Genomic DNA, 13,458 nt, shown 5'->3' with positions numbered 1-13,458 from the left:
ACTTACATAGTTCAAGGCTCAAGAGAAATCCAAACTATGGTAATTTTCAGTGGAATGATGTAGGGTGACCGGCACAATGATGCTTTTTCCGGCGTGGGTCGATATTTATGTAATTTTCTTTAGCTATAAGTATCATCGGGTTAATAATGGGCATTTGTGCCAGGTAACAATGGTTGACAATAATGAGATTGCTCTCCGTTTATTGACATAGGTAGCTCATACCACTTGAACTGAAATGTTTACAAACAACGTGGAATATTTGGTTTGCGCGGTTGTTTCTCCTGTCAATATAATAACTCAGTCGCGCGTCAATAGTAAACATGGCGTGTGAATATTAATTTAAGGCAAACGAATTCATTTAATTTTCTATTTCGCAGTATAAAGAGGTAGAATAAATTTGCTAGAATGTATTTAAGTCTAAAACTGTTGTAAGATACTATTGAAATTTCATGAATGATTTTAAACAGACATTATTCATGAACGTAAATAGTTAAATAATATGTATAAATTTTATTTATTAAAATGTTAAATGTGATCCTAATATTTATTAGCTATTAAGGGCGATTAGGAATAAGAGGGACAGGATAGGTTGTGAAAATAAAAATAGGAGTTTCTTGACGCGCGCAATATGCAGTTGTGTATACGAAATACCAAAACTTTTGAATGTTTTAATAATCACAGCGTCGATAAGAAACATATTATATCGAGCATTTCCGAGGCTAATAAGTTCACATTTTTTTAAAACTAGTTTTTTTCACCTTGCATGGTCAAGATTATAATAACTTGACATTGGTTTCGGCCACAACGTGTCAATAGCTTCATCTACTCCAAACTGTTAAGTCGTTAGTAAACAACTCGCGAAATGAGATTTGTTCACGTGATTGATATGGTGATATTTTTGCTGCTATCAATGGATATAACTTGTTTTCTAGTCAAATTTAATTTGGACGACGAGACACACAATCGTAAGTCGGATATTTATCTTAATTCCATTCAATTGATTGAGAGATATAATTATCCAGTTGAGAGTCACGTCGTGCTGACGGAGGATGGTTATCTCCTAAATACCTTTCGAATACCGCGAAACGGACCCCCGGTTTTATTGGTTCATGGTATTGGTGATAGTTCAGATTCCTGGTTGGTGCTGGGCCCAACCAGCTCATTGTCTTTTATGCTAGCGGATGCTGGATTTGATGTCTGGATTTACAATGCAAGAGGAAATAGATATTCCAAGAAGCACGTTAACGCAGTGCCGCCTCAGGAGTTTTGGGACTTCAGTTTTGAAGAAATGGGCACTCTAGATATGCCAGCTACAATAGATTATATTCTGGAACGAACTAATATGAAGAGATTGACTTACATTGGTTATTCACAAGGAACAACAGCTTTTTTCATAATGTGTAGCACAAAACTAGAATATAATGACAAAATTAATCATGCTATCCTACTTGCCCCCGTTGCTTGGTTAACGCATACGAAGTATCCTTTTATAGGATTTTTTAACCAAATTTTGAGTGACCTTATGGAGTTTTCTGAAAAAAGTCACGTCTACGAAGTGTTTTCATTTAATAAAAGAAATAATTATTATCACGCTAAAGTGTGCAACACTACGGCGTCCTATAGTTTCTTATGTCACATTGAATTATATTTGAATTTTGGCGTGAGGAATTTATTAGATTTATCACCGGAACGATTACCTGTTATTACTAGTCATATACCAGCTGGAGTTTCTGCAAAAACTTTTTTTCATTTCCTTCAACTTTATGGCAGCAAAAGATTTCAAAGATTCGATTATGGTATGAATAAAAATAGACAAATTTATTCATCTTTAATCCCACCAGAATTTAATGTTTCGTCAATTACAGTTCCTAGCTCAATATTTGTTAGTGAAATAGACTGGTTTAGTGATGAAAAAGACACGAATTTACTGAAAAATAAATTGAAATATATCGAAAGATTTAACGTTATAAATGAGAGTAATCAATTTACACATCTTGAATTCGTATACGGTACGAGGGTTAAAGAATTCATTAATAAGCCAGTAATCAACATATTAAAAGAACTAAAAATTTTGGACACTATTGATATTAGGTAATTAATTGTGATTATTGTTATTAAATCTGTGATTGTTATTAGTGTTCTGAGAATAAATTTGTAATAAGTGAAACCAAAGATATCATAATTGTGAATTCGCAGTAAGTATTAAAATCAAATTATCGCATGAAACCTTTATCATATTTCTTAATTTTCTACCTCTTACGAATACCAGTTGTATTATTTTTAAAGCTAAACTCTATAGCAATAATGTATACGAAGTTTCTAAGTATAGCGATAATAATAACATAACTTTAAATAGGCCGTTTATTGCGTGACTTTATTGACCATGGTAGTAAAAAATTGTGTTTCAAATAATAGAAAAGATACATCAATTGTTTTTGTCATTTTATTGCTTGTGAAGGTCGTGGTTTGATAACTTGTTAAAACTTTTTGTGACATGAAATCTTTTGTTTAATACAGTACATATTTACATACAATATTTTATACATTATAACGTTCGATTTAATAAATAATAGTTAAAAAAAACTAAAAAACACGAAAACGTCTATAGACGAAAAATATGGCACAGAGCGCCCCACGCTTTTTCACAATAATACCAGTATTTTTTGTTCATTACCATTTTCAGCCTAAATTAGGAATTATTTTTCACTTTTTAGTTTGATGTGCTTTAAAAGCGTGTTTTATTTATTTTTTATTTTTTAGTTAAATTTTTTTTTTCGGATTATTACATTGTCATCGATCTTTGACAGGTGCGCAAAATTTGAATAAAATCTGTCCGTTTAAAGTGGGTCAAAATCGTGTCCGAAGGAGTCGGTTACATACATACATACAGGTGAAGCTAATATAAAGCGTGTAAAAATATCCTCTTATGTGTATTATTTCATCAAAGCAAAAGGAAAGTTCGCAAAACCTAATACAGTTAATAAACTATTAAAGTTTCAAGATAAACAAAGACAACTCGTTAACAAAATTCCATAGAGTACAAAATACAATGCGGTTTTCGGCGTCACGAATGCAGGATTTTAATTGAAAAAATGCTTGACTGTCGGACGTTACGTCGTACGCAGACCATATTGCCTCTCTACACCCAATTTAACGTGAAAACACTCTGTTTTGTTCAGGTAATGAATGTGAAGGCCATGTACCGGTCAACAAGTACTTTATCAATGTCATATCGTGATTATTTTGGCTGATTAAAAATTTATAGCACTTGGCACGTTTTTAATCTAGCACTCTTTACTTAATTGTTCGTCTTTATTTACAGCTGAGAAAAACTATGTGTGATCATCCTTCTGTGCCTGTCACACGCTGTTGATGCCATGCCATGGCCCATGCTATGACATCTAAGGCGTGCTGGTTTCCTCACCACATTTTTCTTCACCGTATGAGCTAGTGCTAAATTTGCATATAGAATGAAAAGTCTATTGACTGGGGTTCGAATCAACGACATCAGAGATGAATGTCAAACGAACAAGCTACTACAACACTGCTCTTACCCCTATAGCCTGAAGTAAAACAAAATATTAAAGCTGTTTAATTTTGATTCTCATCTTCGATTTTAGATATATATTTATTTGCTTTTGTTAACAATAATACATAGTTAACACTACAAAATTAACTTAAATAATTTAATATTAATAAAGCGCAGAATTGCAAATATTATATTTAGAAAATATTCAATGTATTTTGAATGTAAAACCTTAAATCAAGACTATGCTGATGTAATCGGTATGCATATAATAACAAAAATACATATCGAACTGATCGTGGTTTGGTGAAGGTCGGTTGTTAATTAAACTGGCCAAAATACTAAATTCATTAAAAACTTAATTTATACCATTGCCAGCCGTTTCATCTGTATCATGCATATTACGTCTTTAATATTTAATGAATTAGAATGTGTCTGTTTACTAAAGGGGTTATAGGTCTATAAAAGAAACACGTGAAAAAATCACATTTTTATGTGTTTTTACGTGTTTACTTATGTACACGTGTTAGAAGTTATACTTCTTTGTAGAAAAAACGACACTAAAAATATAAAAAAGGTATTTAATATATTGAAAGTTTCATTTTCACAAAAACATTATTTCTACATAATTGAAGAAATGGACATTTTATATTTTAAAATGTTGACTATGCTAAATTCAAGGTGTCGGTTTTTTTGTGACGGTGTGCGCGCGCATCGTAAAGATTTACTCTCATCATCTTTCCCTAACGCGCCAAAATAAGTATAACTTCAAAAACAAAAGAGGTTGATCCGGAATGTATAGTAATAGAATGTTTCTGCCAGCTTGTGCTTACTAGGTTGATAGTATGACAGCACAAGCTGGTTTTAAGTTGATGGTCAGAGCCTAGATCACGGCCACGGCCTTTCTTGTACCGGATCGAGAACGGAGTATATTGCGTAATTTATTTGATAATTATGTGATTTTAATAATTATAGGTAGTATAAAATTTAAACATAGCGAATATTTGCTGTTTATTTATATAATATTTGCTGTTTTTGGTGAGGTTCTTACGATAATATTATGAAAATATAGTTTTCATAAAAGTAATTTAAAAAGGGATTTTTTTTTATTATAACTAAGTTCCCCCAAAAATACGTTTACCCATATTTCGAAAGAACTACACCGATGTTTATGAAACCTGAGTGTTCCCTAATCTGGAATATCTAATTTAAATCAAAAGAACATCTCGATATCTCTGGACACTCCAATATTTTCAAATCCCCACACTATGTCATACATACCGGCCAAAGATCAAATAAGATGGTTTAAAACATTGTAGTAACTGACTTGGTATGTCACCATAACTTTTCAAACAATGAATGGGATAATGGAAATATAAGCTGCCAGTATTTCCAAATTGTAGCATTCAAGAAAAGAGAGATTCGACTTAGGTGCATTCAAGAAAAGAGTTTAGTGCTCTTTACAACACCCATAAACGTTGCAATCCACTTGCAAACCCTCTAACATTGAGAGTGTCCATGGCGGCAGCGGCGGGCGGTATCACGTAACATCAGGGAAGCCTCTAGCCCGTTTGGCCCCTATTCTATAAAAAAAACCTGGTTAATAAAACGCAGGTTGACTCTTAATTCCCACCCGCCTTCCCCCTGGCCTATAAGAAACCATATCTGCTATTACTAAAACTATAACATAATGGAATCATAAATAAAACGATATGCCGTGCATGTACATTGTACATGTCATCGAAGGGAACCAGAGCAAGGTTCAAGAGTTCAAGGCGAGTGAGTGAGATTCCATTCTTACTTTCTCTGTTGGTATCACTTTAATGTATAAATATGCTCCTATTTCGCTATGATTACCGGTGGTAGAGGTTCAATGTTTGTTTTTTTTCATGACATTTTCATTCACTACACGAAGTGTAATTGTACTTATCATGTAGTGGTTGCAGCTCCATCGCTCCTCCTCCTTTTTTTTTTTATAGAACGGGGGGCAAACGGGCAGGAGGCTCACCTAATGTTAAGTGATACCGCCGCCCATGGACACTCTCAATGCCAGAGGGCTCGCGAGTGCGTTGCCGGCCTTTTAAGAATTGGTACGCTCTTTTCTTGAAGGACTCTAAGTCGAATTGGTTCGGAAATACTTCAGTAGGCAGCTGGTTCCACATAGTGAGTGAGTGTCCTTTAATCATACCTATTGTAAATGAAAAACTTGATTGATGGCTCTAGAACTGGCTCTTTCTACATTTGGGGCCATTTGACTTTGTTACCAACATAACTTAATGATATTTGCTTTGTATTGACCTTAATTTATATTTATTTGAATCACTCACGAATATAATAAATTTTCCCCGAAATAATCTTACAAGTATTGAATGTTCTAGTCTTAAAAATGTAGGGAATTAATTCCCCTTAGGTTATCCATCTAACAAGCCTTTGAACTTGTGCGTATTACTTAGAATTAAGGGGCTTTGCACTACAATCAATTAGTGATACTTACCTCTAGGCTCTGAGTGCTTTGTAATGTAATATTAGACTTATTAGAAGCATACTGCTTCTAATAACTCTAATATTAAACTATTTTCACGTATTAACATAAAGGATATTAACATATGGGTAAAGTATAACTTTGGACAACACACAATAAACAACCTTAATGAAATAAGTTTGCAGGATATCAATATAATATATTACAAATAAAATGGTAATTAATGCATAATTAAGGGCCGTTTTATGATGACTGTTTTGATGATGTAACTAAACGAAGGGTTTATTAATTTTGTTTTCATAGTGCAGGCTAAACGATGAATTAAGGAATTAATTAATTAATTAATATTGGATTCTTAAAAAACAAATAATTATTTAAGTGATTTATGAGTAATAAACTTGACTACGGTTATGTATATATATTATCAATTAAAAATGTGTACACAGAACATACGACACTTACTTCTTTTCTACATATTCGTCAATTGAATACTATGATGCATATTCCTTTTGTGAACTAAAATCTCTATAAACGTATTGAAAGGTAGGTTATATTAAAGCATTTGCATATATTTGTATGGGGACGTGACGTGAAACGCCGCCGTCGATTTGTCGGCAGGCTTTATTTCCGGTAGTCGCGTGGAAATGTGATAGCGGTTATATTTTATTTCCAATATTTCAGTAATCGAAATAGAAACTGCTGCGGGTTTGTTAAACGTGCCTTCGTATCTCAGTTTTGAACGGCGCAGGTGTATTTTCACATGGTCTTTGCTGCTTTATACAATTGTTATGTATATCCATGACACAACGTTCTTGTGTAATGTTTATGTGTGACAAATAAAAACTTTAATATCTCCAGTTTTTTTTTCAAATAATAACTAATACAAATGTTTGAAAATATCGTGTATTTATTGTGCAATAATCTATGTATTCTAAGCTCGTTTATGGCAATGGCATTTGATTAAGAAATAAGCAATCAAACTGTCAATATCATGTACACGTGAAAAACATGTTATGCAAAGATAGCCTCTGTTGAATTTAACAACATATTGTCGATAGAGTTATTTAGAGTCTTTGGTTAGATTTTTCTAGTACTAGTAATCTATGAAGGTGATATTGGACACATGCCAAGTAAAGCTAAGCTTACAGGCCATCATTGTAAGCCTCAGGTAACCAGAGCATATAACTATGTTTGCGGCTAAGGTTTCTACGTACAATTACGCTGTGATTTTTCCTTACGTTTTAAACAGAAAGGAAATGTTGTTTTATTTATATGCCAATAAATTGTATTTAGCAATTTCTTGTTATCTTGATGCTGTAATGAAAAATCTTTTTAATGATTTAGTTTATCTGTAGTTGAAGTATTGTGAGTCGTCCTAGTGGGTTTGAACCCTGAAACCCGAATTAATTTTCTAGAACTCACTCGTCCGGTGATGGAAAACATCGTAAGGAAAGCGGTATGGCTTAGACCCAAGTCGATGGCGTGTATCGGGCATGGAAGGGTGATCACATTATTAGCCTCCAAGGAGCTTGGTGTGCTCAGTAAGGGGAGACGGTACTTCACTCCGGGCTATCGCTTGCAACTGTATAAACTCACGTGGAGTACTGTTCACACCTCTGGGCGCGAGCTCTACCGGCTCCTTTAGTTTGGCCGTATGATGTTCGACGACGAACGACGAGTTGTTCGAATCCTCGACAACCAGTCAGTTAACATCGGGTGAGCCTCCTGCCCGGTTTTTTAAAAAAAAAAACCTGCTTGCCTATTTGAAAAAAACAAATCATCGCGAAACAGCTACAGAAATCTGAGACCTAAAGGGCTGTGGCGTCTTTTCTTAGTTTTCCCGAAATATGTTGCTTTATTGATTTACTAATGATTGATTCCTTTTAAAACTATAAATAATTGTGAAATATATTTCCAGTTCTACAGCATATTTAAATATCTAATAGAGCGTATACCCCTTCGAAAGGCTTTATTTACATTTGTCACATGGTTTCTTTGTTCAATAACACGTTATAATTTGTCTAACATGATTAAGCAGCTCACTGGTTGGGTGGATCTTTCGCCTAATTAACCATACTAGGCTTGCCCCACTTCAAAGGAAAATAGAAATAAAACGTATTAAAGTAATGCTTATTGAACCGTTAAGCTTAGTGAGGTGTCCCCTACGCTCAGCTTGACATATGGGTTAGTAGCGATGAAAAACAGTCGCCATTTTTGCAATAATGCAAATTGAACGGCGATATTGTTTCCGATCCTTTTTACGGTGGACGAGCCTGAAGTTCACAAGGATAAATTAAACGAATACTATAGAATATATTTTAAATCATCTGTCTTAATTGTTGTTTTATACCTACTTTCTACTTATACTCTTGTCTTTAAATTGCAATTTTTTGAGTGTTTATGGTTCCATGTCAAATTAGAGCATGTGTCAAAATTAAATGATTACGGAACACGTATTAGTTTGAGGTATCTTCTATTATAACGAATCAGATACATCGAAATGCCAATAAAAAAACCTTTATAATTCTATAAGTAATAAGCGGGACTCCAGATTTATCCCATTAGTCCAATCACTTTATTACTTCAGTCCATTATACTCGGAAAATACATTACGGAAGGCTATATGGAAATTGAAATTTTATTGACCTTATTTCGTTGCGAAATACTAAAAACAATTACTGAAGTACGAAAACAATACCAGTGTCGATGTAAAATGTTCAAATAAATCAACTCAAGTGATTTTAATTGTTGATACGTTTTTTAAAGCTTTTTATTTCAAACGACGGTCAGATATCTGAAGCAGGTCTATTACCACTATTGGAAATAATTTTGACAGTGGGACACTTTATTATAAGTTACTTAGACAGTAAACTTAAGATATAATATAGACTTGTAAGAAACAAAACATCCGCACCATTGAGCTGCCACTTTATAATTAAATTATAAGTTTTAATTTAAATAAATTAGTTTATAGAACTTGGTTATTTTTAGACTTCCGGTCGCAACCACCACAATTGTTTTCATACTGGGTCTTATTTATAATCGTTTTTGCCCACAAAAACATAATGTTGTACATTTGACGTTAATTCTAAGATAATGATGTCTACCTACATATTTGTATGACCAATTTTGTTTGTTTCATTACTTTGTACATTTCAGACTAAGATTCAGTAATGGGTACATATATATGTATACTCAAAATCATTTAGTATCATTATGTTTATAATGCTTTTTTTGTCATATGTAATACTATCCCGGTACCGATTACGTGAAAAACCCGAGTAATACCTATATTATATTTATTATGTTGATTATAGCTGTTTTTGTAATAATACAACCTCCTAGCAAGGAAATAATAATAACTTTATGTTTAGAAGTAAATGATATACGACTTTAATATCTCTTTTTAATTATTTCATATTCACACGCAAAGGTATTCTATGAGTACCAGTTCACCTCGTTTCCAGCCAGGAAGCCCTAGGAAGTCTAGTCACCTACATGCCTATTTAACAGGTCAATGGAATATTAAACTTCCTATATGAGGATGGCAACAATTTATTAATAGTATATTTATAAATAAATAAGAGGTTTTATTAAGATTATTTCGTTAAGTGCCATAATGAGAAATCCCTTAAATTATCTCGAACGGCAGTTTAATAGTTTTGTTATACATCTAAATAGTAACGAAATTTAAAACCTAAGTGCTAAGTCTTGGCTGTGAATCTTATCATAACTTGACAGCACTAGGTACTGTTGTAAGTTAGTAAATAGTAGCTTAAATACGTAGCTTCACAACGAAATAAACTGAGAGACTTTATTATTATATGTAAATTATTGGATATAAACTCTAGTTGAATTTTACGTAATCTAAGCATTGTGCCAAATAATAAATGAAAACATACTCTGGGGTTTTTATTTATACGCCCTTCATTTAACCTTGATGATTATAAATTCTATAATATTATAACTTGGAACTCAAATATTACCCTAATTACATGAAAGGGGAGATGTAAAAGACGCTTATGTTCACGAGACGCCTGAGAATGTTGCTCAACAGCGTGTGAAGTCGTTTTCTACACACGGTAACTTTCTACACTGTAACAATTTACTTTAAACCACTTCGCTTTTTATAGGAAGACTTGTGAAGTATTTAGTTTAAATCCTAGCCTTGTAATAGATTTTTCTTTTTAAGTTGCCAGTTTGTGTCTATGTTTACGTCCGTTGAGATATTATCTTGTATATTCAAACTTACATTTCGACGTTATTTAGATTATTGTCCAGAGTTACTATACTATTTTAATATTACATATATTGTATATATTCGATCGAAATTACAGGCTAAACAAAATAACTCATGTAATTTTTAAGTTGCCTGTTTATATAAATGTCCAACGTATATAGAAACGTGTCCATTTAGTTCTCCATAAAAGCGTCAACGTAGATAAAGCTCTTTCATAGAATGCAAAGTGTGGATGATACCCGACAGTCAATTGAAATAGTGCCTGCGACGTTTCTCAGGAAATAAGGTGTCACTCAATGGCCGGCGTTGGCCGCGCTGTCACATGTCCTCTAACTGTCATAACTTCCTCCTACAGCTATATCAAGTCATTATTTACATGAATATTTGTTTTCGGTTTGAATTTCAAATGTATTGAATTTGAAAAATGAGGTTGTTAATTTCATTCTTTTGTAATTTCTTAGTGCAGATGCTTGGACTAATGAATTATGTTTTGAAAGGTATTTCTCTGTGGTGTTACGATCAGGTCGGAATCATGGAGAAACCGAGGAAGCTCATCAAATTTTATTGACATTTAACGCTATTAGAGGTTTTTTAACTTGTTCATTTGTTTGAATATTTTTTTATATCAAATTAAACGAGCGTACTGTAAAACTCATGATTAAAATTTGACTTTTAACGAGTAAACTAAGTTAAAAGCTGAATACACATAGATATATTTCGTAACAACGTATTAAAAATTACTCGTTATTGTAGATAGAAAACAATTTAATCATGTTTTTCACTAAAAAATCTACAAAAAATAACTGGACAATATTAATATTTTATAAAACCCATTTTCAGAAACAAAGGGTTGTGATGTTGTTGTAACAAGAATAGACAGATTTTAATTAAAACTAAACGTTCCTAGAACAATATACGTAGCAAAGGTTAGTTCGACTTGTGGGCGTGTACGCAGGATATAGTAATTGACATGTCATATCCAGTTACGCTCACAAAGGATAGAGATTGTAGAAAATTTGTCCCGCCGATAATGCCAGTCCGACAAATACGTTGTGTGACCACAGCCCGCATGTGGTCGACATCTCTTGGATGCAGATATTTCTGAAACCTAAAAGTTAAATTATCACGTAATGGGTTAAAAGCTTTACTTAAATGTGACACACAACTTGCTAAGTTTAAAATTTACATTTACAAAGAGGATAACTTGTCAAAAAACCCTAATTTTATCATGATCTTAAATACTCTTTCGTCTCATTCTGTCAAATTGTATTTATGACGTAATGAAAATAGACAGATGAGTGCTTTAGTTAAAAAGGTTTAATTTTTTTTCTTTTTTAAGAATAAAATAGTGCGAACGAGGCGCCTTATATAAAATACAATTTATACTCATACAAATCTTCTATGTTTGTAAATAAAGAACAGGACCAATTTTGATGAAATTTTCTGTGATTCGAGAATGGTATAAATTTACATTTATTTTGTTGTATTTTAGAGTTATATAGATGACCACGTCAGTCGGTTCCACTAGTATCGTATAAAATGTTTCATAGTCGGTTTTAGTGAAAAATATAATGAATATTTTGTATTTATACCTCTAAACCGATTCTCGATCAAATGCCGCAAATTTACACAGCTTAGGAAGGCCGTTGAAAAAATCACGAATCTTCAGACTAGACTTGCCATATTTATTCTCTATATAAAAACGTCAAAATACTCCTATCGCCTCCCCCTCGAAATAAAAGGCGAAACGTGGTGTTTCAGCTTTATATAGTAACTAAGACCTTCTCCCGTAGAAAAAGTACCGCCCTGATTTTTACCCCGGCATTTGTAACGAAGTCGGTAATCTAATAGAATATCAAACGGAATTTAGCAGAGTACTAAAAATTTCACAAACATTGCTCGCATGTCCGACAATAGATGAACTTAAAAGCCGATGTTAATTGAATTGGCTTCAGATTGCAGGATGCCGCCAGTGCAGTGGTAATTGTGTTAGCAGCAAACATGTACCCAACCTCTCAACTGCTAACAGGCCGTTTATTTTGTCTACTTTTTTAATGGTACTTATGGGTAATACTCTATAAAATTGTTTTGAAACCATATATTAAGTGCTTTGGAATAGACAAAATATATTTGTTATGTTAAATTATAATTAATAATGGTTGCTGTAAAATATATGTATTTTGTAAAAAAACTTGGTGATTTATAAGAGTGACGGGGAGTATATTTCTAGTTCTTCTTGTTCGTTTTTCGCCGTTTGGAGAACTGGCAGTAAATGTGAATTTAAAATCATATTTTTTTTTAATTTTCATTATAATATTAGTGTTCATTTAGTAACCTACATAAATAAAATATATTTTGTTTAAATTAATTAATTAAAAATTTGTATTCATTGAATTTCCTCGCAGTATTCAGACACGAACTGTCTACCTTATTTATCACCTTACCTTTTTTTATATGTGGGCAAATGAGCCCAATTTCTTCGGCATACCCAAAAAGGGCAATCATCGCTGCCCATTTTGCCTATTTAAGTGGGTGCGTTGATGGCGTTTGAGAGAGGAGTATGCTCTTTTTCTAAACAATTGGAGGTCATATCTCCCAGGGAGATCCTGGTAGTCGATTCTATTTCGATTCGCAAAAGAAAATGAAGCGGACCATATAAGGCTTCCAACTATGAAGGTGATGCGGATGAAATTTTGAGTTAATACGGCTCCTACCTTTATGAAATGAGGCAAGAGGAACCTATTTTGAACATCATCATAGCTCTTACGATACGAAGTGTTGCTTCTAAAGTCAAAGCTGATTTAATCTAGAATATGCATTTATTTTACTTTCTTTTAAATTGATTAACTTACATTGAAGTGATAAATAAAATCATGTGTAGCTAAATGTATGAACGTAATGGAATAAAACTGCGAATGAAGCTAATCTTGTTTCATGTTTGCATCCGACAACGTGCATCGTAAATGGATAATAAAATGAACATGCATTATATACCATTTTTACATAATACTAAGGGATTATGATCGTAAATTTTTTGCTGGTTTCGTAATATTTTATGGTTTATTTGATGACTTTTATGAAAGTAGCTAGCTCCAGTTTCAGCTCATGTCAGGCAGTAATTTGACCCCAGTGGGATTTATCATAAGTTTATTTATGATCCTTGTGTAGAGAGTATCTGTTAAAGAATTTAATGTTCCCACTTAAATTCAC

At 32.9% G+C, this 13,458-nt stretch overlaps 1 protein-coding gene across 1 annotated transcript; it reads left to right on the top strand.

Moving 5' to 3' along the window:
• The first annotated feature begins 753 nt into the window (after window positions 1-753).
• On the top strand, window positions 754-2,594 carry LOC125063659 (lipase 1-like). The gene has a single exon (XM_047670220.1). The coding sequence runs from the start codon at window positions 863-865 to the stop codon at window positions 2,093-2,095; it is 1,233 nt and encodes a 410-aa protein (XP_047526176.1). The 5' UTR covers window positions 754-862; the 3' UTR covers window positions 2,096-2,594.
• Window positions 2,595-13,458: the final 10,864 nt, after the last annotated feature.

The sequence above is a fragment of the Pieris napi genome, chromosome 3 (assembly GCF_905475465.1).
Source record: "Pieris napi chromosome 3, ilPieNapi1.2, whole genome shotgun sequence".
NCBI classification, from domain to species: Eukaryota; Metazoa; Arthropoda; class Insecta; order Lepidoptera; family Pieridae; genus Pieris; species Pieris napi.
This window is presented reverse-complemented; position numbering and strand designations above follow the sequence as displayed.